This window comes from Spea bombifrons, chromosome 1 (assembly GCF_027358695.1).
Source record: "Spea bombifrons isolate aSpeBom1 chromosome 1, aSpeBom1.2.pri, whole genome shotgun sequence".
Lineage (NCBI taxonomy): Eukaryota > Metazoa > Chordata > Amphibia > Anura > Pelobatidae > Spea > Spea bombifrons.
In genome coordinates, this window is record NC_071087.1 from 70,004,557 (window position 1) to 70,030,198 (window position 25,642).

Here is a 25,642-nt window from a genome sequence, read left to right on the forward strand (position 1 = left end):
GGATTGAGTGCGTTCTAGGACATCGGTCCGGAAACCTATCTCGGCCACGTCCCGCGTCAGTTCGAGGAGTTCATTATGAATATGGTCCATGAGATCCTGTTTCATGGAGAGGACCAGATCCTTCAGTTCGTCGACATCTCGTCTCGTGCATGGTACTGTAGTTTTGGCGGCAGTTGGGCCTGTGGGCTCCATGAGGGAGAGAGCGGGAAGCTCGGAGTTGGGAGTCTTTTTCTGAAAAATGGCTGGTACCGTCTTCCTTTTTGTGGGTTTGGGAAATGTTGAAAAATGCCAGTTGCTGTCTACTGGGCTGATATTTGGGGAGCTATAGCTTTAAATTTCCACAGTAAAAATGCACCATAATCTCAGAAATCATAGAGGGTGGTGTGTTTGAGATATTTGCAGTGTAACTGCATTGGTCCAATGGGGGATTTTTTTTAACCCCATGTAGAATGTTGAAAAATGCCGGTTGCTGTCTACTGGGCTGATATTTGGGGTGCTATAGCTTTAAATTTCCACAGTAAAAATGCACCATATTCTCAAAATAATAGTGGGGTGTGTGTGATATCTACAGTGTAACTGTATTGGTTCAATGGGGGAATTTTTTTTAACCCCCTGTAGACTGTTGAAAAATCTAATTTGCTATGTATTGAGCTGATATTTCGGGCACTGTATCTTTAAATTTCCACACAAAAAATGCACCATATTCTCAGAAATAATAGAGGGAGGAGGGGTGGGTGTTTGACATATGTGCAGTTTAACTGTATTGGTCCAATGGGGGGATTTTTTTTTAACCCATGTAGAATGTTGAAAAATGCTGGTTGCTGTCTACTGGGCTGATATTTGTGGCGCTATAGCTTTAAATTTCCACAGTAAAAATGCACCATATTGTAAGATATTATATAGGGGGGAGATATGTGCAGTGTCAATGTATTGGTCCAATGGTGGAATTTTGTAATATACGCAGAAATGTTATAAAAGGTAATTTGCTAGATATGAGCGGATAATTTACCTTTAATTTGTTTAATAAATGTATCTAATTTTGTATGGAGATATATTTGTGTGAGAACTCTGCAAAATCCACTCAGAATTGTAACATTATATGATTATTATCACGTTTCCAGGTCTAATGCACCCTTTGCTAATCTAAAGAAAACGTGTCTGATGGCATCACCACTGATTTGAAAGTGTCTTATAGCTTGACTCCAGTGGACACAAGTACGCAAGTAATTTCCACAATGCATAAGATGCGAACCGCTTAGAGACCGGTGTATACGAGCATGTGATCAGCAACCTATTGGAAGTGGTATTATTAGTTGACGTCTTAGGTCGAATTATTTGCTTCCGCTTCCTGTGTTACTCTCGCATTTCCCGACGAATTTATTTTGTGATTCTTCATCGAAATGTCATTGCAATCATCCCGGGGAGCAGACGAAGAGGGGGATTTTGGAGTAAAGGAAGCGGCTGATGTTCAAGAGGAACCAGAGGTAGATTCCAAGATGGTCGATGGAAAGGAGATGGAAGGAGTTCGGGATTCCGAGGTGGAATTTGGAGCCTATTCGGATAATTATCGTTACGTATTCTACAGGTAGTAATATTTTACCAAAGGCACTGCACACTTGTAGTAAGGCCCTTTCGTTTCGTATTTCAGTTTTGCACGTGTAACTCCGAGCAGGTATATATTTATCTTCTCAAAAAGACTACCTAACCTTCAATATATGAATTTGTAAAGATGCACAGAAACTTAATGTTTGAGTTCCTTCGTTAAAACTCTGGCCCGTGTCAGATTCAATAAATTTTCAACATGCCACCTAATATAATTTGTTATGGACGTCAATCTCTAGTTTTTTTTTTATTTAGCAACTTTAATACAGTTCTGTCGTAAATGCTTAAAAATAGCAAAGTTAGCTAGTATTAATATTCATTTGGTTCTGAGACATGATGCATCGGTGACAGGAATAACATTATATGCCTATATGCTAATTCAACTCTCAAGTGGCACATTGTTAAAACATCTTTATCAAAGCACTGATTACTGCACTGCATCCAGTGGCAGTCATGATATGCTTTTCTACATCATGTGTGTAATTTTAATTATTTTTCATTTATCATAATATAAAGTTTTATACAGCACTGTGCAATATGGATACCAAATATAAATACGCACAAAAAAACAAAAGTGTAACTTTTTTAAAAATAGCTTTTTAAAGTTATATTTATGTGAACTTCAATGTATAGGTTAAATGCTAAACTGTACATATCTGGCGGTATTTAAAGCAGGGACATTGCTGGAAAGCACTCATCCTTAACTACTGATTGAGGCTGTTGTGAATTATAGGTAGGAATTTCAAAACCAAACAAGGCTATAACAAGATACATCAATTGTTCTCTGGATATTTAAAGGGACAGGAAAGAATGGGCAGATGTGATCCCATTGCCACAAGATGATGGACCTAACCCAGTCGTTCAGATTGCATACAGTGAAAAGTGTAAGTTGTATTCCAATTAAACCTTGTTTGATATTTCAGTGAATTATTTGCTATATTACGGCTTACATGGTTGGATTGAATTATAGTACAGCTGCAGTAGGTAAGGGGACATACTAAAACGAATGACAAAATGGAATGCCCATAGACTTTAATGGGGAGGAATGCCCATAGACTATAATGGGGAGGAATGCCCATAGACTTTAATGGAAGGGAAAAGAATCATTGATTTTGAAATAAAAGCTTAAGAAATAGCATTTAGATCTTTGGCACACATACTCCCCTAGCACACACATGTGATCTAAAACTCAGATTACGTTGGATTATAGCTGTTTTCTATGGAATGACAGGTGAATGACAGTTTTGAGGGAATGCCCATAGGATATAATGGGAGAAAAATCAAACCTTTTTTTTCAGACAAAACCCTGTGAAAAATCATATAGATCTTTGGCACATATACTCTCCTAGTACAGATAAATGATCTAAAACTCATATTAAGTGGGATTATAGCTGTTTTCTATGGAATGACAGGTGAATGACAGTATTGATGGAATGCCCATAGGATATAATAGGAGAAAAATCAAACCTGTTTTTCAGACAAAACCCTCTAAACTATCATATAGATCTCTGGCACATATACTCTCCTAGTACAGATAAATGATCTAAAACTCATATTATGTGGGATTATAGCTGTTTTCTATGGAATGACAGGTGAATGACGGTATTGATGGAATGCCCATAGGATATAATGGGAGAAAAATCAAACCTGTTTTTCAGACAAAACCCTCTGAAATATCATATAGATATTTGGCACACATACTCCTCTAGTACAGGTATAGGTTCTAAACCTCATATTAAGTGGAATTATAGCTGTGTTCTATGGAATGACAGGTGAATGGCAGTATTGATGGAATGCCCATAGGATATAATGGGAGAAAATCAAACCTGTTTTTCAGACAAAACCCTCTGAAATATCATATAGATCTTTGGCACATATACTCCCTTAGTACAGAGACAGGATCTAAAACTCATATTATTTGGGATTATAGCTGTTTTCTATGGAATGACAGGAGAATGACAGTTTTGACGGAATGCCCATAGGATATAATGGGAGAAAAATCAAACCTGTTTTTTTAGAGAAAACCCTCTGACATATCATATAGATCTTTGTCATGTATACTCCCCTAGTACAGTTATAAGTTCCAAACCTCATATTAAGTGGAATTATAGCTGTGTTCTATGGAATGACAGGTGAATGACAGTATTGATGGAATGCCCATAGGATATAATGGGAGAAAAATCAAACCTTTTTTTCAGACAAAACCCTCTGAAAAATCATATAGATCTTTGGCACATATACCCTCCTAGTACAGATACATGATCTAAAACTCATATTAAGTGGGTTTATATCTGTTTTCTATGGAATGACAGGTGAATGACAGTATTGATGGAATGCCCATAGGATATAATGGGAGAAAAATCAAACCTGTTTTTCAGACAAAACCCTCTGAAATATCATATAGATCTTTGGCACACATACTCCTCTAGTACAGGTATAGGTTCTAAACCTCATATTAAGTGGAATTATAGCTGTGTTCTATGGAATGACAGGTGAATGACAGTATTGATGGAATGCCCATAGGATATAATGGGAGAAAAATCAAACCTTTTTTTCAGACAAAACCCTCTGAAAAATCATATAGATCTTTGGCACATATACCCTCCTAGTACAGATACATGATCTAAAACTCATATTAAGTGGGTTTATATCTGTTTTCTATGGAATGACAGGTGAATGACAGTATTGATGGAATGCCCATAGGATATAATGGGAGAAAAATCAAACCTGTTTTTCAGACAAAACCCTCTGAAATATCATATAGATCTTTGGCACACATACTCCTCTAGTACAGGTATAGGTTCTAAACCTCATATTAAGTGGAATTATAGCTGTGTTCTATGGAATGACAGGTGAATGGCAGTATTGATGGAATGCCCATAGGATATCATGGGAGAAAAATCAAACCTGTTTTTCAGACAAAACCCTCTGAAATATCATATAGATCTTTGGCACATATACTCCCTTAGTACAGAGACAGGATCTAAAACTCATATTATTTGGGATTATAGCTGTTTTCTATGGAATGACAGGAGAATGACAGTTTTGAGGGAATGCCCATAGGATATAATGGGAGAAAAATTAAACTTGTTTTTTTAGAGAAAACCCTCTGACATATCATATAGATCTTTGTCATGTATACTCCCCTAGTACAGTTATAGGTTCCAAACCTCATATTAAGTGGAATTATAGCTGTGTTCTATGGAATGACAGGTGAATGGCAGTATTGATGGAATGCCCATAGGATATAATGGGAAAAAAATCAAACTTGTTTTTTAGAGAAAACCCTCTGACATATCATATAGATCTTTGTCATGTATACTCCCCTAGTACAGTTATAAGTTCCAAACCTCATATTAAGTGGAATTATAGCTGTGTTCTATGGAATGACAGGTGAATGACAGTATTGATGGAATGCCCATAGGATATAATGGGAGAAAAATCAAACCTTTTTTTCAGACAAAACCCTCTGAAAAATCATATAGATCTTTGGCACATATACCCTCCTAGTACAGATACATGATCTAAAACTCATATTAAGTGGGTTTATATCTGTTTTCTATGGAATGACAGGTGAATGACAGTATTGATGGAATGCCCATAGGATATAATGGGAGAAAAATCAAACCTGTTTTTCAGACAAAACCCTCTGAAATATCATATAGATCTTTGGCACACATACTCCTCTAGTACAGGTATAGGTTCTAAACCTCATATTAAGTGGAATTATAGCTGTGTTCTATGGAATGACAGGTGAATGACAGTATTGATGGAATGCCCATAGGATATAATGGGAGAAAAATCAAACCTTTTTTTCAGACAAAACCCTCTGAAAAATCATATAGATCTTTGGCACATATACCCTCCTAGTACAGATACATGATCTAAAACTCATATTAAGTGGGTTTATATCTGTTTTCTATGGAATGACAGGTGAATGACAGTATTGATGGAATGCCCATAGGATATAATGGGAGAAAAATCAAACCTGTTTTTCAGACAAAACCCTCTGAAATATCATATAGATCTTTGGCACACATACTCCTCTAGTACAGGTATAGGTTCTAAACCTCATATTAAGTGGAATTATAGCTGTGTTCTATGGAATGACAGGTGAATGGCAGTATTGATGGAATGCCCATAGGATATCATGGGAGAAAAATCAAACCTGTTTTTCAGACAAAACCCTCTGAAATATCATATAGATCTTTGGCACATATACTCCCTTAGTACAGAGACAGGATCTAAAACTCATATTATTTGGGATTATAGCTGTTTTCTATGGAATGACAGGAGAATGACAGTTTTGAGGGAATGCCCATAGGATATAATGGGAGAAAAATTAAACTTGTTTTTTTAGAGAAAACCCTCTGACATATCATATAGATCTTTGTCATGTATACTCCCCTAGTACAGTTATAGGTTCCAAACCTCATATTAAGTGGAATTATAGCTGTGTTCTATGGAATGACAGGTGAATGGCAGTATTGATGGAATGCCCATAGGATATAATGGGAAAAAAATCAAACTTGTTTTTTAGAGAAAACCCTCTGACATATCATATAGATCTTTGTCATGTATACTCCCCTAGTACAGTTATAAGTTCCAAACCTCATATTAAGTGGAATTATAGCTGTGTTCTATGGAATGACAGGTGAATGACAGTATTGATGGAATGCCCATAGGATATAATGGGAGAAAAATCAAACCTTTTTTTCAGACAAAACCCTCTGAAAAATCATATAGATCTTTGGCACATATACCCTCCTAGTACAGATACATGATCTAAAACTCATATTAAGTGGGTTTATATCTGTTTTCTATGGAATGACAGGTGAATGACAGTATTGATGGAATGCCCATAGGATATGATGGGAGAAAAATCAAACTTGTTTTTCAGACAAAACCCTCTGAAATATCATATAGATCTTTGGCACACATACTCCTCTAGTACAGAGACAGGATCTAAAACTCATATTATGTGGGATTATAGCTGTTTTCTATGGAATGACAGGTGAATGACAGTTTTGAGTGAATGCCCATAGGATATAATGGGATAAAAATTAAACTTGTTTTTTAGAGAAAACCCTCTGACATATAATTTAGATCTTTGTCATGTATACTCCTCTAGTACAGTTATAGGTTCCAAACCTCATATTAAGTGGAATTATAGCTGTTTTCTATGGAATGACAGGTGAATGACAGTATTGATGGAATGCCCATAGGATATAATGGGAGAAAAATCAAACCTGTTTTTAAGACAAAACCCTCTGAAATATCATATAGATCTTTGGCACACATACTCCTCTAGTACAGAGACAGGATCTAAAACTCATATTATGTGGGATTATAGCTGTGTTCTATGGAATGACAGGTGAATGGCAGTATTGATGGAATGCCCATAGGATATAATTGGAGAAAAATGAAACTTGTTTTTTAGAGAAAACCCTCTGACATATCATATAGATCTTTGTCATGTATACTCCCCTAGTACAGAGACAGGATCTAAAACTCATATTATGTGGAATTATAGCTGTGTTCTATGTAATGACAGGTGAATGACGGTATTGATGGAATGCCCATAGGATATAATGGGAGAAAAATCAAACTTGTTTTTTAGAGAAAACCCTCTGACATATCATATAGATCTTTGTTATGTATACTCCCCTAGTACAGTTATAAGTTCCAAACCTCATATTAAGTGGAATTATAGCTGTTTTCTATGGAATGACAGGTGAATGACAGTATTGATGGAATGCCCATAGGATATAATGGGAGAAAAATCAAACCTGTTTTTCAGACAAAACCCTCTGAAATATCATATAGATCTTTGGCACATATACTCCTCTAGTACAGAGACAGGATCTAAAACTCATATTATGTGGAATTATAGCTGTTTTCTATGGAATGACAGGTGAATGACAGTTTTGAGTGAATGCCCATAGGATATAATGGGAGAAAAATTAAACTTGTTTTTTAGAGAAAACCCTCTGACATATAATATTGATCTTTGTCATGTATACTCCCCTAGTACAGTTATAGGTTCCAAACCTCATATTAAGTGGAATTATATCTGTGTTCAATGGAATGACAGGTGAATGGCAGTATTGATGGAATGCCCATAGGATATAATGGGAGAAAAATCAAACCTGTTTTTCAGACAAAACCCTCAGACATATCATGTAGATCTTTGTCATGTATACTCCTCTAGTACAGAGACAGGATCTAAAACTCATATTATGTGGGATTATAGCTGTTTTCTATGGAATGACAGGTGAATGACAGTAGTGATGGAATGCCCATAGGATATAATGGGTAAAAAATCAAACATGTTTTTCTGACAAAACCCTCTGAAATATCATATCGATCTTTGGCACATATACTCCTCTAGTACAGGTATAGGTTCTAAACTTCATATTAAGTGGAATTATAGCTGTTTTCTATGGAATGACAGGTGAATGACAGTATTGATGGAATGCCCATAGGATATAATGAGAGAAAAATGAAACTTGTTTTTTTAGAGAAAACCCTCTGACATATCATATAGATCTTTGTCATGTATACTCCCCTAGTACAGAGACATGATCTAAAACTCATATTATGTGGGATTATAGCTGTTTTCTATGGAATGACAGGTGAATGACAGTATTGATGGAATGCCCATAGGATATAATGGGAGAAAAATCAAACCTGTTTTTCAGACAAAACCCTCTGAAATATCATATCGATCTTTGGCACATATACTCCCCTAGTACAGAGACAGGATCTAAAACTCATATTATGTGGGATTATAGCTGTTTTCTATGGAATGACAGGTGAATGACAGTTTTGAGTGAATGTCCATAGGATATAATGGGATAAAAATTAAACTTGTTTTTTAGAGAAAACCCTCTGACATATCATATAGATCTTTGTCATGTATACTCCCCTAGTACAGTTATAGGTTCCAAACCTCATATTAAGTGGAATTATAGCTGTTTTCTATGGAATGACAGGTGAATGACAGTATTGATGGAATGCCCATAGGATATAATGGGAGAAAAATCAAACCTGTTTTTCAGACAAAACCCTCTGAAATATCATATAGATCTTTGGCACACATACTCCTCTAGTACAGAGACATGATCTAAAACTCATATTAAGTAGAATTATAGCTGTTTTCTATGGAATGACAGTTGAATGGCAGTATTGATGGAATGCCCATAGGATATAATGGGAGAAAAATCAAACTTGTTTTTTAGAGAAAACCCTCTGACATATCATATAGATCTTTGTCATGTATACTCCCCTAGTACAGTTATAGGTTCCAAACCTCATATTAAGTGGAATTATAGCTGTTTTCTATGGAATGACAGGTGAATGACAGTATTGATGGAATGCCCATAGAATATAATGGGAGAAAAATCAAACCTGTTTTTCAGACAAAAACCCTCTGACATATCATATAGATCTTTGGCACATATACTCCCCTAGTACAGTTATAGGTTCTAAACCTCATATTAAGTGGAATTATATCTGTGTTCTATGGAATGACAGGTGAATGGCAGTATTGATGGAATGCCCATAGGATATAATGGGAGAAAAATCTAACCTGTTTTTCAGACAAAACACTCTGAAATATCATATATATATTTGACACATATACTCCCCTAGTACAGAGACAGGATCTAAAACTCATATCATGTGGGATTATAGCTGTTTTCTATGGAATGACAGGTGAATGACGGTATTGATGGAATGCCCATAGGATACAATGGGAGGAAAATCAAACTTGTTTTTCAGAGAAATCCATCTGACATATCATAAAGATTTTTGTCATTTTGAACACTGGTGACACTTGTAATATGTTGGTCACCAGAATGAGGAATCTGCACGCACACCAAAGGAACTCTGGTGCTTAACTGTGCCAGGAAGGGCCAGCTCCCCAGTAGATCAAAATAAATAAAGGCCCCAGGCACTCAAGGGTTCCAGCTCAGGCAGATTTATTAAAGGAAGACAGCAACAACGTTTCAACCTTACAATGAGGTCTTTATCAAGTTGATAAAACTGTTATTTTGTTGAATTGAGTCCTCACACAAGTATGCCTTCCACTCTTCTCTGATAAAACATAAGTTTGCCAGTTGGTAACAAGCAGCTGCAATAGACAATAATATGTCACAATTTTCTGTTGCTCTTTCTTTTTCCTTCATGGAATCTATGACTATCACCTCCCTGGTATTAAAAAGGACTACACCAAGGCACCAGTGCTGTCCAGAGCCCCAGGAATCCGTGTTAAAAGGAACCAACAAAATGTCTTTGTTTAAGGCGACATTTTCCCCCAAGAAGCTGTAGAAAATGTCTGCTCTTCCTCGCACCAAACTTTGGTAAATGTAGGTGGGGCACATCAAAATCTTTTCTGTAAGATTTCTCTGGCAGACGATGTTGCTTATGGCTTTTTCAATAGCTTCATCACAAAGCCATTGTCCGGGATCCAGTGTTTTCAAAGTCTGTTCTTTTACTGTTTCTAGCAATTTGTTATCTGAATCTGTTGGTGGCAGGTTCCAGGGGGTTAAGTCATCCCATGCAACAAGTTCATTCATTTCATGCCCATCCTTCTTTGGCGTTGAGTGTTTAGGCAGTTGGCCCAAGGATTTGATGGAAATAACAAACTCAATTATGGCTATATGACTATGTGGCCAGTATAACTGAGCTGCAAAAGCAAATTCTGCATTTCTCACCACTAACTAAAGTAAACCATCTCATACTTACAGGCAATAGGAAGCAACTTCGAATAAAGTAAACATTGCCCTAGTAAATTAGATAAATGGTTTAAATGTTATAATGAGGCTTAAAGTGATATTTATTAATTAAAATAAACTGAGATAGTGGGTTCTATCCAATTATGTGAGATAAATCAGTTATTGTTTTTTTGACTAAATAGGTTGTAGTTCTGTCTATGGCAGGGGCGTCCAACATGCGGCCCGCGAGACCTCGAGGTGCGGCCCGCGTAAGATCGGCAGCCAGGGCAACCGATCTTACGCGAGCCGCACCTCAAGCCCTACTACTTACTTGTGGGAGGGTCTTCTGGACTGCACACAGAGGAAGCGGAGTTCACGTGACATCCTACTTCCTCTGTGCTTTAGCAGAGAAGGCAGAGGGAGGCCGCGCCCCCTGCTGAAGTCTGTAAGCGGCATCGAGGAGCTGGCTTGCAGGTAAGGAGGTGGGGAGGGTGTTTGAATGTGTGTGTGATTGAGGGAATGAATCTGTGAATGAATGATTATATGAATAAATGAGTGTGTGTGTGTGTGTGTGATAGCATGGATGTGTAAGTGCTGGAACCTAGGCATGATGGGACTGTGATTGCTGTTAGCAATCACACACCTATCATGCCAAGTCAGCCAGTACATGCTGAAACCTGGCCAGCTGCCCCCCTTGTGTGTTGATGCTGCCAGCAGTATGGGGTCTGCACTTACAGCCACCCTGTACCAGCATGTACTGGCTGACTTGGCATGATAGGAGTGTGATTGCTAACAGCAATCACAGTCCCATAATGCCTAGGTTCCAGTATTTACTGGATGGATGTGTAAGTGCTGGAACCTAGGCATGATGGGACTGTGATTACTGTTAGCAATCACACTCCTATCATGCCAAGTCAGCCAGTACATGCTGAAACCTAGCTAGCTGCCCCCCTTGTGTAGTGATGCTGCCAGCAGTATGGGGTCTGCACATCACTTACAGCCACCCTGTACCAGCATGTACTGGCTGACTTGGCATGATAGGAGTGTGATTGCTAACAGCAATCACAGCGAGCACAGTCCCATCATGCCTAGGTACCAGCATTTACTGGTTGCCTGGGTTGCCAGCATTTACTGGTTGCCAAGTCATATTGCTAATTTTGTCCAATTGTGTGTTACCTACTTTTATTAAAAATGTGAGTTTCTATTATTATTTTTAAAGGTGGGGGTCATTTTCGGTTTTGGCTAAGTGAACCCTGAATGTTTTGGTCCAGAATTTTCATTTTAGTTCATCCCTAGAATAAATCTAGGGAATCCTGAATTTGTAGTCGCAAAACTTTCTAGGCCCAGAAATCAGTGAGAGGAAGAGTAAAGGTTTTGTGTTATTTACTTTATTTTAATCTGCATATTTTATTAAAGGCCATATTTTTTGTCACAGTGAAAAATGAGTGCGGCCCGCGCACGTATACAATTCTGATGAAGTGGCCCACTGCAGAAAAAACTTGGACACCCCTGGTCTATGGTATTCAATGAGCTGAGATAGATTAATTTAAGCCTCTGAATACAGCTGGATATTTCAATATGCTGATTTAGACATGTGTTAAGCTGGACCAAACTAGTTTTATTCGGCTGTTAAAACATTTCCAAATTAGCCCAGCATAATACATAATTAAATTGGTAACATTTATTGAAGGCTATGATTAACCCGTTAATGACCAGGTTAATTTTTATCCCATTATATCCTAAGGGCATTCACTCAAAACTGTCATTCACCTGTCATTCCATAGAAAACAGCTGTAATCCCACATAATATGAGTTTTAGATCCTGTCTCTGTACTAGGGGAGTATATGTGCCAAAGATCGATATGATATTTCAGAGGGTTTTGTCTGAAAAACAGGTTTGATTTTTCTCCCATTATATCCTATGGGCATTCCATCAATACTGCCATTCACCTGTCATTCCATAGAATACAGCTATAATTCCACTTAATATGAGGTTTGGAACATATAACTGTACCAGGGGAGTATACATGACAAAGATCTATATGATATGTCAGAGGGTTTGCTCTAAAAAACAAGTTTGATTTTTCTCCCATTATATCCTATGGGCATTCCCTCAAAACTGTCATTCACCTGTCATTCCATAGAAAACAGCTATAATCCCACATAATATGAGTTTTAGATCCTGTCTCTGTACTAGAGGAATATATGTGCCAAAGATCTATATGATATTTCAGAGGGTTTTGTCTGAAAAACAGGTTTAATTTTTCTCCCATTATATCCTATGGGCATTCCATCAATACTGTCATTCACCTGTCATTCCATAGAATACAGATATAATCCCACTTAATATGAGTTTTAGATCATGTATCTGTACTAGGAGGGTATATGTGCCAAAGATCTATATGATTTTTCAGAGGGTTTTGTCTGAAAAAAAGGTTTGATTTTTCTCCCATTATATCCTATGGGCATTCCATCAATACTGTCGTTCACCTGTCATTCCATAGAAAACAGCTATAATTCCACTTAATATGAGGTTTGGAACTTATAACTGTACTAGGGGAGTATACATGACAAAGATCTATATGATATGTCAGAGGGTTTTCTCTAAAAAACAAGTTTGATTTTTCTCCCATTATATCCTATGGGCATTCCATCAATACCGTCATTCACCTGTCATTCCATAGAACACAGCTATAATTCCACTTAATATGAGGTTTGGAACCTATAACTGTACTAGAGGAGTATACATGACAAAGATCTAAATTATATGTCAGAGGGTTTTCTCTAAAAAAACAAGTTTAATTTTTCTCCCATTATATCCTATGGGCATTCACTCAAAACTGTCATTCTCCTGTCATTCCATAGAAAACAGCTATAATCCCACATAATATGAGTTTTAGATCCTGTCTCTGTACTAGAGGAGTATATGTGCCAAAGATCTATATGATATTTCAGAGGGTTTTGTCTGAAAAACAGGTTTGATTTTTCTCCCATTATATCCTATGGGCATTCCATCAATACTGTCATTCCCCTGTCATTCCATAGAAAACAGCTATAATCCAACGTAATCTGAGTTTAAGATCACATGTGTGCTAGGGGAGTATGTGTGCCAAAGATCTAAATGCTATTTCTTAAGCTTTTATTTCAAAATCAATGATTCTTTTCCCTTCCATTAAAGTCTATGGGCATTCCTCTCCATTATAGTCTATGGGCATTCCTCCCCATTAAAGTCTATGGGCATTCCATTTTGTCATTCGTTTTAGTATGTCCCGTAGGTAAGTGATGCATCTGAGTTGTAGAATTCAGAGCAGGACATTTGTACATATGTTTTTGGAAGTTACTAGTAACCACACTACATGTGGATGCCTGACCATCACACCTATATGAGCTTGTTGCACATCACATTCCCAAACCATGGGCATTGCTGTAGAGTTACTCCTACAACACGCACACTATTGTAGAGTGTGTGTTTTTTCTGGGAATTTGTGCAGTGACCATGTGCTTTGCTGCCCTTCAGCCAACACCTTGCATCAAGCATAGTGATCTCTGGATTGTGATGCTTCAGAGGATGATTTTTTTTTTTTTGTGTGTGGGTTATGCAGTACAGCTACTTTTAAATCAGACGTCCTCTGCCATACGGTATATGGCGGACGATGCCCCTGCTGCTGCTGTTTGTTGCAAAATGCCTTGACATCGAGGGATTACAGCAACACTGCTTAAGTGAAGAACGCAATCTCAGCTAGTTTAATGCCATGACGTTTCAGGCACATCACGTTTTTTCCGCGACGTGCTTAGCATTTCAATGGTTAAGGAATTAGAAAACAAAATTAATACTGTGAAAAATAAAAACAAAATATAAGCACTATCACGTGTGAGTTGTGTTTTTTGTTTTTAACTATATCAATGTTGGTGCTTCATAGAAGCACAAGCCTCCATGAGATCAGTCATGCAACATGAATTCGTTCAACGCCAAAATCTTGTCTAATGCAATCGCAGCATTGAATGGATTAATGAACACTCTTTTGTGGTGCGATCATTCAGCAGGGCAACGAGACTTGACGTTTACCCAATCCCCTTTAGTACCTTGTAAACCAGCTCTAATTTTCATGAGTGGCTGGCTGATCCTTCTCAGGATCGGGAGCTACCAAAGCTATTTGTACTTGTCATAGGTAATGCAAATAAATATTTTTTTTTCCCCTCCAGTTAGAGATGTATATGACTACTTCCGGGCTGTACTTCAGAAGAATGAAAAGAGTGAAAGAGCTTTCAACCTGACAACTGATGCCATTGAGCTGAATGCTGCAAACTACACTGTATGGTGAGTAAAAAAAAAAAAAAAAAAAAAATCCCACCTCCCCCCCTTTTCGATAGAATTTTCATTTTAATCTTTAACAGAAGTTTCCAGTTTGTTATATGAAGATTTAATAAATATTTTCTGGTCCAAGTGTCTGTCCTTGTGTAGTAGACCCATTGGTGCCACTTGCCAGCAGATGGGTAACAGCCCCACATAAAGTAAATAAGGGCCATTTTTTTTCTATTGAAAAATTGCATCAGTGACACAAATTTGGATGCCTGAGAAAAGTGTGACTTCCCCTTTTTAGTGCCATTCCAGTTTTTTTTTACTTTTTTTATTTATTTAAATGAAATGGGGCAGTGTAGCTACACAATAGCTGCTGTGCATCCTTCTAACATAATCCCTTTTTTCCCCTTAATGTTAAAATAGGCATTATCGTAGAGTCCTCTTACACGCGTTACAGAAGGATCTGAACAAAGAAATGAATTACATCAGTGCAATCATTGAGGACCAACCAAAGAATTACCAAGTGTGGTAAGAAAATGATGCATCATTAAAAAGTATTTTTCTTAGCTATCAATGGAAGAAATAAATGGACAAGAACCACAAGAAGTATTGCAAATTGCATAAATATAAGACTTTTTTTTTACCATGTTAGCAAAAAATGATCACGGCAGTGCTTTTGCTATTACTTTTTTTAACTCTGATTGCCCACTAACTAATTTAGTTCACCCCCCCGTTGTTTTTTTTCAGCACAAATAGGGCTTTCTTTTGAAATAATTGTGTATGTATATGTGTACACATATATGTATATATAGATACACACACACCATCATTTAGTATCAAAAAATCTGGGGAAAATTAGGAAATAAAGGAAATGTTTTCAGTTCACCTATAAAAACTACATATAACAAAGTGCAAGTGTTTTTCTCCTGTTTTTGCAAACGCCACATATGCCTGGTATTTTCATTTATTTTGGCAGTTACGGGGTTAGAATCCCCAATAGCTGCCAGAAAACTAAAAACTGCTAAACAAAAGTATATATTTTTTGAAAGTTGACATCCTAAAGTATTTTACTAGGGGCATTTTAACACGTTTGATTTAACCATTTTAGCGCCAGCCAGTCCTAAACAAAGCCATTGTTAGTCAAAGATCTCCACTCCTCCTTTGATGACCTGAAGGTTATCTGTGAATCTGGGTCAGGTCTGGACCCTGAAATACAGATCAGAAAGAAGAAATCCCCAGGGCTCCATGACTCCTGAGTTATCTGAAGAGTTAGCTATAACTCTAAAAATGGAAGGGTTAGCTGTAACTGTTTTCTCTGCTCTGATCTTCCTCAGGACTGCTGCCCTGTAACTTGTGGGTAAATTTTCTTGATGCAAACTTTGAAAGTTGCCAGAAGCCGTGACTGTGGCCTCTCTAGGGTTTACCCCACCTGTGGTTGTTTACTGTGTCTTTTGGGGAAAAAACACCACCACATTCTCTTCCCTTGGTATGTAAGTGGCAACAAGAGATTCTCTATAGTGGTGCACCCATTTCCTGATCAGTCAGTTCCTTCATGAAAAGATGGCTCCTGGTGCCTCATTAATGATTCAGGTATGCTGCTACCAACCTGGTTGTATATTTTCACATCCATATTCCTGACGATAAGGCTGGAAGTGAAGTAGGACTATTCTGAGAGCTATCTCGGATATCTTGACTGAAACGTGAGACCTCGATGAACACCCCTTGTGGAGCTAAATTTGGTACCCGGGAAGTCCATTGACTGAGTCACAAAAGCTAACTCTTCTCCCAGTTTGAGCCATCTAAAGTGCATGAGGGTTCAGCGCTTGATTGTGATGGGACTAGAGAGGTGGTTTGCAGTTACAATTAGGACCTTGTCCAGACCCTCAAAAAGGTCATTGGGGTTGTATTGTGGTCAAACAGTATGGCTCAAAATTGCAGGCGAAGACCACCTGTATGCGAATATCGGGAATCTGTTAGGATGAGAAAGCAAACGTCCCTTAATCTATAGAGGCTAGCTAGGGTCCTGGTCTGATGTTGAAGAAGGACCCCATCTTGAATTGATAAATCTGGAACAACCTGTTGAGAGCATATAGATCGATTGGGCACCGCTTTTCTGAGGGTTTTCTTATCATGGAAAGAGGGGCACAGAGCCTGAACCCTGTTCTTGTAGGGGAACAGGAATAATACCTTTTGAGTGATGGCCTTCTTTCTCTGGGTATTCAAAGGAATTTTTTATATTTAAAAGAACCCAGGAACGACTAAACTGCCCCAGTTGTCCCCAAAGTTTCTAATAGAGCACATAACAGGATGCCTACTAACACTGGGAAACGGCTGCTCATTGAGGCATTCGAAGAGAAGGAATACCTGCTTCCTATCTATATTTTATAAATCGATTCAACTAATCGATAATGAAAATCATTGATTTTTCATGATCTATTTTATAGATTCGTTGTTGCAGCCCTATATTGGGCCTCATCATACATTGCATCCTTATGCCTGTGATGTGCTGGTTTCAGGGAGACTAAACACGCCATGCAGGCTTGACCGTAACAAGTGTTAAGCGAACGTGTACTTGTGCAGGCTGATACAGGTGTGGAGTTTTGTATGAAAATTATTATTATTATTATTGTCTTTTATTTGTATAGCGCCAACAGTTTACGCATCGCTTAATACAATACATAAATTCAAAAGGAAGAGGTGACGAGTGAGGTGGAGAGCCTTAGCCCATGGGAGGAACGTAGGGATCGAGTAGGAGAGTATTTGATAATGAGGTCAGAAATGTACGGAGGAGCAGTATTGTGGATGGCCTTATGTCAGTACCAGGATCTTAAATTTAATTCTAAAGGTAATCGGGAGCCAGTGGAGGGTTTCACAGAGGGGGGAAGCAGAAGAGGAGCCTAGCAGCGGCATTTAGAATAGACTGTAGAGGAGAGAGAGTCGAGACAGTGGAATGCCAACCAGAAGAGTGTTGCAGTAGTCAAGACGGGAAATGATAAGTGAATGAACCAGAGTTTTTGTGGATTCTTGGGTGAGGAATGGGCGGATACGAGAGATGTTTTTTAGGTGCAGGCGGCAGGATCTGGCGAGGGACTGAATGTGAGGGATGAAGGAGAGGTTTGAGTCAAGGATGACCCCAAGGCATCGGGCCTGGTTAGTAGGAGAGATAGTTGTGTTGTTAATGGTGATAGAGAATTCAGGTAGTGGAGTGTAGATGGAGGGAGGGAAGATAATGAGTTCCGTTTTAGAAAGATTAAGTTTCAGGTAGTGTTGTGACATCCATGAAGAAATAGCAGACAAGCAGCTGGTGATCCGGGACATGAGAGATGGAGAGAGATAAGGAGAAGATAGGTAAGGAAGATAGATAAGGAGAAAATGATCACTAGGACCAGAGAATTATGGTGATGCTGATGTCATAATTATGCCAAGCTTGGCACACGTTGTATCACATATTTTGTGATCCCAGACCTAAGTTGAGCAGATATGACCCTGCCTTCAGAAGGCCGTAGTTCTGAACCCCTCATCCCCTTGCTCAGGTAACAACGTGGGGGTGGTGGAGGGGAGGTGGGCAATTGATAATATGAGAGTCTGTTTTACCATCTAAGAGATAACATCAAGGCTCCAAGTAACGGTATGATACTTTTTGTTTTAGCCCTTTTTATTTTACATTGTTTAAGTACTTGTACTATTTATGTCTGTCTTTTTATATGCATATGTATGTCACATTACTAAGCAGTTAACTATATAGATATCAGTTTGAGGATTGTGTATATATCGTTGGTTTTAAAGTTCTTGGTGGTGGCAGCGTGTTTTACACTGGGAGTTTTGGTGTGACGGGTTGGTGGTCGGTGGCTGGTGCCCTGCGGGGAAAGTGACCTAACGCACCAGAAGTCTGGTTGGCGTTTAACCTTTGTTACACCCGTACTCCCGAGTAAATAAATTTCTGCAGCAAAAAGCTATTTTAAAAGCTTCCAGGCTCCACTTTAGGATCCTTGAGATGTTGCTATGCCGGTGACCTTCCCTTGCCCTCAGCGTAAGCATTGAGAAACAAAACTACAGTAGCAAATCCCCTGTTGTTTTTATTAACCAACTTGAAGATGTATGTGTGACAGACACAGAGCTGAGAGGACAGGGGGGAGAAAAGACTGGAGAGCTCTTGTGAGGGGTTACCTTTATCATCTGCATTCACCTGAGGAGGTGCTACCCAGAGGTCATGCTGTCCTGAATAGGTAGCTCAAGCTCCAAAATTTTATTCAGCATAATATCAAGATGTAGTATGACATTTCAAGACAAGTGTATTTTGGTTCCTACTTTAGTGCTTGCAGTGTTGCATTACTTTTTGGAATGTTAACATTTAAAAAAAAAAAAAAAAACATTTTTTAAATAGGTTCTGATTTTATTCTAGGCATCATAGAAGAGTGCTTGTGGAACTATTGAAGAATCCCTCTCAAGAGATGGAGTTTGTTGCTGAGATATTAAACCAGGATACAAAGAATTATCATGCATGGCAACATAGACAGTGGGTTATTCAGGTATCTCCTTAACCTGCATTTATATCAAACACTGTCTTTAATCCTTTTTCTCTGTGGTTCAGTAATGTTGATGCTGAATGAGCGAACAGGCCTCCTGAGGTGTGTAGCCAGGGTTGCAGGTCTCCAGCAGCTGCCAAACATATTCACAAAGTGCAGTCTATGACAAAGAACAAAACTGCATTGTGGACCAGCCAGCCACAGATATTGTTGGATTTTTCCAATCGAAACTGATTAAAATCAACATCGGATTAACCCATTCAATGCTTACATAAAGAAACAAACCACCTCTGCTGGATTACCCTTCCATGCATCCACTATATCCCATGAGTTAATCATGACACCTACCTGAGCAGGTTTTCTGCACATTGGCAGACCCGTGTTACTTAACCAATATTCTTTTTTTTCATAAATTTAGGGCTGCAACAACTAATCGATAATAATCGATAATGAAATTCGTTGGCAACGAATTTCATTATCGATTAGTTGAATCGATTATTATCGATTATAAAATGAGGGTTTTTTCAGAGCAAACGCTCTGAAAAATCCCCCTCATTATATAATCCGTTTAGTCTGACTCACCGTCTCACAGCAGCAGCTCCTACTTACTCCCCCTCCCTGTAATCACTGTGACAACTGGCCCCGCCCCTTCCTTCTCCAGGCCAGAACCACATGGCTGTGACACTCATCTAACTGTAAGTATATGTACATATATATATATATATATATATGTGTGTATGTGTATGTGTGTATATATATATATAATGTGTATGTGTGTGTATATATATATATATATATATATATATATATATATATATATATATATATATATCTGTATATATGTATGTAATATATATATATATATATATATATTTGGGCTACTGAAAGTTAGGGGAGGTGGGGGTTAATTTAGGGGCAGTTATGGTTAGTGGGGTGTTTAGGGTTAATTTAGGGGCAGTTATGGTTAATTGGGTGTTTAGGGTTAATTTAGGGGCAGTTATGTTAATAGGGTGTTTAGGGTTAATTTAGGAGCAGCTGTGGTTAATGGGGTGTTTGGGGTTAATTTGAGGCAGTTGTGGTTAATGGTGTGTTTAGGGTTAATTTAGGGGATGCTATGGTTGATGGGGTCTTTAGGGTTAATTTAGGGGATGCTGTGGTTAAGGGGGTGTTAAGGGTTAATTTAGGGGCAGTTATGGTTAATGGGGAGTTTAGGGTTAATTTAGGGGAATCTAAATCCTGGGGGCAGTGAAGTGACATATCTGGGGGTATAAGGCATATACAGTATATAAGGCATATGTGGGGAGGGCAGTGTGGCATGTCTGGGGAGGACGGAGTGGTGTATCAGGGTGTATAAGGCATATCTGGGGGTAGAGTGGCATATCTGGGGGTAGAGAAGTGGCATGTCTGGGAGGCAGGGTGGCATGTCTGGGGAGGATGGAGTGGGGTATCAGGGGATATAAGGCACAGGCACAGTGGCAGATGTGGGAGGCAGCGTGGAGTGGCAGATGTGGGAGGCAGCGTGGAGTGGCAGATGTGGGAGGCAGCGTGGCATATGTGGGAGGCATTGTGGAGTGGCAGATGTGGGAGGCAGCATGGCGTGGCATATGTGGGGAGGGCAGGGTGGCATGTCTGGGGAGGATGGAGTGGTGTTTCAGGGGGTATAAGGCGTATCAGGCACAGTGGCATGTGGGGTAGAGTGGCGTGGCAGATGTGGGAGGCAGCGTGGCGTGGCAGATGTGGGAGGCAGCGTGGCGTGGCAGATGTGGGAGGCAGCGTGGCGTGGCAGATGTGGGAGGCAGCGTGGCGTGGCAGATGTGGGAGGCAGCGTGGAGTGGCAGATGTGGGAGGCAGCGTGGAGTGGCAGATGTGGGAGGCAGCGTGGAGTGGTATATGTGGGAGGCAGCGTGGAGTGGCATGTGTGGTAGGCAGCGTGGCATATGTGGGGGGGCAGCATGGCATGTCTGGGAGGCAGCGTAGCAAGCCTGGGCTCAAATGTGCATATATTGGGGGGCTGGTTGGGAAATAAAGACAAGAAATGCATTTTATCAAAGTTTTTTTATTCTGCTGTTTGTATTTAACATCATTTGTTTAGTAAATTATTTTAAATAAATGAAAAATTTACATTCATTTTTTTTATCCGATTAATCGAAAAAATAATCGGCCAACTAATCGATTATTAAAATAATCGTTAGTTGCAGCCCTACATAAATTTGCTATAGGGTATTGCCAGTTTTCTCAGTGTTTCATCTATGCATTTATGTACTGCAGGAGTTTAACTTGTGGGACAGTGAACTACCGTATGTGGATTTGCTACTTGCCAGAGATTTCCGAAATAACTCTGCCTGGAACCAAAGATACTTTGTCATCTCTAATACGTCTGGGTATAGTGATCCACAGATACTAGAAAGAGAAGTCCAGTAAGTCATATACCTGATAAGTGTTGGAACATAAGGAATGTCCGATAGGGCATAGGCATTGTCTAGACATTGCTGGCCTCTCCGGTTGCTCCCCCAACTGGATTATCACATGCATTGCAAACAGTAGTGCAAGGCTAACGAGCCCTGCGTGTTGATCACAGTGTGATCAGTGCAGAGGAGAAATGGTGTTGCTATAATGCTTCAATATCGAGGGATTCAGCAACACCGAGATTAGCATCAGGGGCCTTGTCTGCCCCATGTCATCGTCCCTATGGTGACGGATGCCCGGTTTAAAAGAGTTCAAGAGGTGATCAACTGCCATCAGAGGAACCATCCAGTTTCAGCAAAAAATGTAAAAAAAATAAAGTCCAAAAAGAATAAAATAGTTTATTATGAGCAAGTGCTAAAATTAGCGCTGTATCTTTCAATGTCAAGATTTTTGGAAGAGTTAAAATAAAAGCTTTTCAGATACCCAAGGAATGTTTTATTAAAAAGAAAAATGGTAAACTGGAGTGGCCAACTTTAATGATAGGGTGTAGGCACAGACTGTAATCAAAAGGTGTTGCTGAACACACATTGGGGTAAATTCGCACCTGAAGTACAATTTGTGTGATAAATAATAAAAACAAATTACTACCCCAAATTTAGACAAAGGCTGGTGATAAAATTAGTGCATTTAAGGGGTTAAAATACGGCTTTAAAGATGTAACAAATACCACATGAGGCAGAATTACCATATTTGGGGAAAAATGGTTTTGAAATAGCAAAACACCACTTGTAATTATTGCCCAATAACTTGCAGAAAAAAAACATGAAAACATTGTTTTTATTCTAAACTCAGGGCAAATAGTAGAATCTATTTAGCAAGATTTTTCAAATAAAAGTGAAAACATTTTTGTTTTCTAACAAATCACCATATTTTATCATTTATTTTTTTATAGCAAATTAGATATGATAAAAATAACGGTGTATGTCCTGAAAAACAAAAACCATACATAATGTGTGTGGGTGCACAAAATGACAGAAGAAAACTACAGCAACGCTGAAAAATGTTGAGACTTTATCCCAAGAAACAGTCTTGTCAATAAGGGGTTAAACCAAAGCATGGTACAAATGGCATACATAGGGTTCTAAAGGAAAGGGTCAATTCGGCCTTGGGCGGGTCTTAGAGCGTCTTCAAGGTTTCCGGAGCACAAATCTAAATACATTGCTCATTATTAAGGATACCCTATTTGTTTGATATTAGTATAATTGTTTCCACAAAACAGTGACTATTCAGCACATTCTTCCTAATGCTTAAATACACTAAATACATTTTATTTTGTGTTGCCAGGTATGCCTTGGAAATGATCAAAGTAGCTCCTCATAATGAAAGTGTGTGGAACTATCTCCGTGGGTAAGAATTGAATAGTGCAATACACTAAAAATACCGTATTTGCTCGATTATAAGACGAGGTTTTTTTCAGAGCAAATGCTCTGGAAAAATACCCCTCGTCTTATAATCGAGGTAGTCTTCTAATTAGACCTCAAAAAAACGTCTGCTGGGGCCAGGCTGCTTACCGGTGCTTTCGTCCCGAGCAGTCTCTCTTCTATTAGCAGCAGGAAGCTAGCAGAGTGTCACATAATTCTGCCTCCCCCTCCTTCCTCTGGGTGCGGGGCCAGAGAAGTTGCTCGCACAGCCGGTCCCCTGCAGAAGTCTGCGAGTGGGAGATCTGCAGTTCAGGGGGGTTTGAGTGTGTGTGAAGTATGTGTGACTAATGGAATGAATGAGTATTTAAATGTTTGTGAATGAGTGTGTGTGTGTGATAGCATGGATGTGTAAGATACGCTGCCACTCTGTCCTCCCCGCGATATGCTGCCACTCTGTCCCCCCCCCCCCCCGACTTACCAGAGCAGACTCCCGGGTGTCTTACGGGGCCGGAGGGGGACATCTATGCACATCGTGTATACAACTCCCGGTGCCGGCACTCAGCCCTGCAAGACACCCGGGAGTCTGCCCTGGTAAGTCGGGGGGGTTAGAATGCATCGTGCGCACGTTCACCGGCAACGGCGCATCGCCGCTGCCGGTGAACGTCTGTGCGATGCGCTCAGACAACCTCCCGTGCCGGTACTCCCCCCCGTGGGAAGTGCTGGCACGGGAGGCTGTCTGAGCGTATCAGACAGTAGGATGCAGGTCCCCTGCACCGCTGCGGGGGTCTGTATCCTAACCCCGCTGCCTGCCCGGCGCCCGGGACTGCAGTGGGGGGAAAAAAGTGCGGCCTATATTCGGGCCAATACGGTAATTATGTTGAAGACTCATTAAGGTTTATAGAAAAAAAACATCTTTTTAAGAAGTCTTTGGAGCATTTGAAAAAAACATATATCTTTCTGTAGCTGCCAACTTTTTTGGATCTTTTGTGCTCAACCTAGCAGACAATCTTCACTACTTATGTAATCTAAGACCTTTGTTTTTACACACATCGGCTGGTCTGTTTAAGCCCCGTTTTTATCAATCTAGCACAAAATTGGACAGCTCTTCTATGAATGAGTGACCAAACTTCACTCTCTGCAGTACAAAAGTTTGTGACCTACAAATTTCAAAAGAATAGTTATCCATGCCTTTCAGGGGTTTTTTTGTATTGCAAAGTCAAGATGTCCTTTTTCTTCTACAGCATTCTACAAGATCGAGGGATGTCTGAATACCCAAACATTTTGGAGCATATGCGTGACTTACAGCAGACCCACAGTTCTCCTTTCCTTTATGCGTTTCTTGTAGACCTCTATGATGACATGCTGGAGAAGAAATGTCAGAATGTTGATGACATCCTTAATCAGGCAGTAGAGGTTAGCATTTTATTACTGACTCTCAGCTCAGATTTAATCCAAATATACACGTGGTCTTGCCTTAGTTTTGACCTTGATTGATTTAGCTGTCTGTTTACTTTGCCCATCTCGCACACAAAGCATATCCAGGGTATGTACTATCTATAAATCTGGCAACGATTAAGTTAATCAAGGAAAAACAAACATGACTACTCTGTTTAATATGAGAATTATGGTCATGCTCTACAATGGCAGCTTTAATTGTACTAATAATGAATTACCTCTTCTGTTTTTTTTTTTGTTTGTTTAGCTCTGTGAACTGCTTGCAAAGGAAAAAGACACTATAAGGAAGGAGTACTGGCGGTACATTGGGGGGTCTTTAAAGCTCAAATACGGCACAAGTGCTGATGACAAAGAGCCTCAACCGCATAATGATGAAGCCATTCAACCTTAACGCTTTGAATAGATTTAAATTCTATGTACCAACTATTAGATAAAGTAACAAACAGGATTAAGTGCTACTGGTTCTTAGTATAAATGTAAGCTCTGTCTCTTAAACGCTTGCTCAAACCATAACTGTAAACACAGACAGCCTCTTTAGTCGACTGGATTTTGCATAGAATGCTCAATTAATTAGTTAAGACCTGGCAAATACTTGTGTAAAGGATTACACCTTACTGAGAACAGAATTTGGAAACTTAGAAAGAAGCCCATGATAACTCCTTAGTACAGGCTGTGAATATATCTATTAATGCACTGATTACCCAACATTCTCGGTACAAATACCTTGTATAAGCATTAAAATCCAGAAACATCTATTTAAGCATTGCCTGGTTATCGGGTAATGCCTAAATGGCCAAAAACTACCTACTGTAAATAAACTGTTGAACAATGTAATAGTTTTACTATGTCTGAGTAATGCCTTGATAAAATTTAAAACTTGTGTATAGTGTTTAACATAATTTAGTAATGAGGCTCTGCTACTAAAATTGTTCAAAAGGCTCTGTTGGCAAAGCTGGTTATACATAGAAAGCACCATTATTACAGTAATGCACATTGGATGCTAAAAAGACAACGGTTCCAGGCCAATGTTCCCTCTAATTTTTCTTGGTGGTGAATGCAGAAAATTTCTCTTGTGCAAAACATTTTCCCAGAGCCAACACTTTGTGCGCACAATATGCTTCTGCACTACATTATAGTGTGATACTGTTGTGTAACTAATACTTTATTACTTACTGTAATGTCGGCCTGTCTGACAGACAAGCCTCTCTCCTAATG

General features: G+C 39.1%; 1 protein-coding gene and 1 long non-coding RNA gene across 2 annotated transcripts; one reads left to right on the plus strand and one right to left on the minus strand.

Moving 5' to 3' along the window:
* Nucleotides 1-1,327: 1,327 nt before the first annotated feature.
* FNTA (farnesyltransferase, CAAX box, alpha) lies at nucleotides 1,328-25,297 on the plus strand. Its single transcript, XM_053463426.1, has 9 exons — nucleotides 1,328-1,585; nucleotides 2,401-2,486; nucleotides 14,523-14,637; nucleotides 15,043-15,147; nucleotides 19,022-19,148; nucleotides 21,414-21,562; nucleotides 22,896-22,958; nucleotides 24,214-24,385; nucleotides 24,675-25,297. The coding sequence occupies exons 1-9, from the start codon at nucleotides 1,401-1,403 to the stop codon at nucleotides 24,816-24,818; spliced, it is 1,146 nt and encodes a 381-aa protein (XP_053319401.1). The 5' UTR covers nucleotides 1,328-1,400; the 3' UTR covers nucleotides 24,819-25,297.
* LOC128491227 (uncharacterized) lies at nucleotides 9,568-10,390 on the minus strand. The gene is made up of 2 exons (XR_008354025.1): nucleotides 10,351-10,390; nucleotides 9,568-9,736 (listed from the first exon to the last, which is right to left on the minus strand). It is a non-coding gene; the product is annotated as an uncharacterized LOC128491227 (long non-coding RNA).
* Nucleotides 25,298-25,642: the final 345 nt, after the last annotated feature.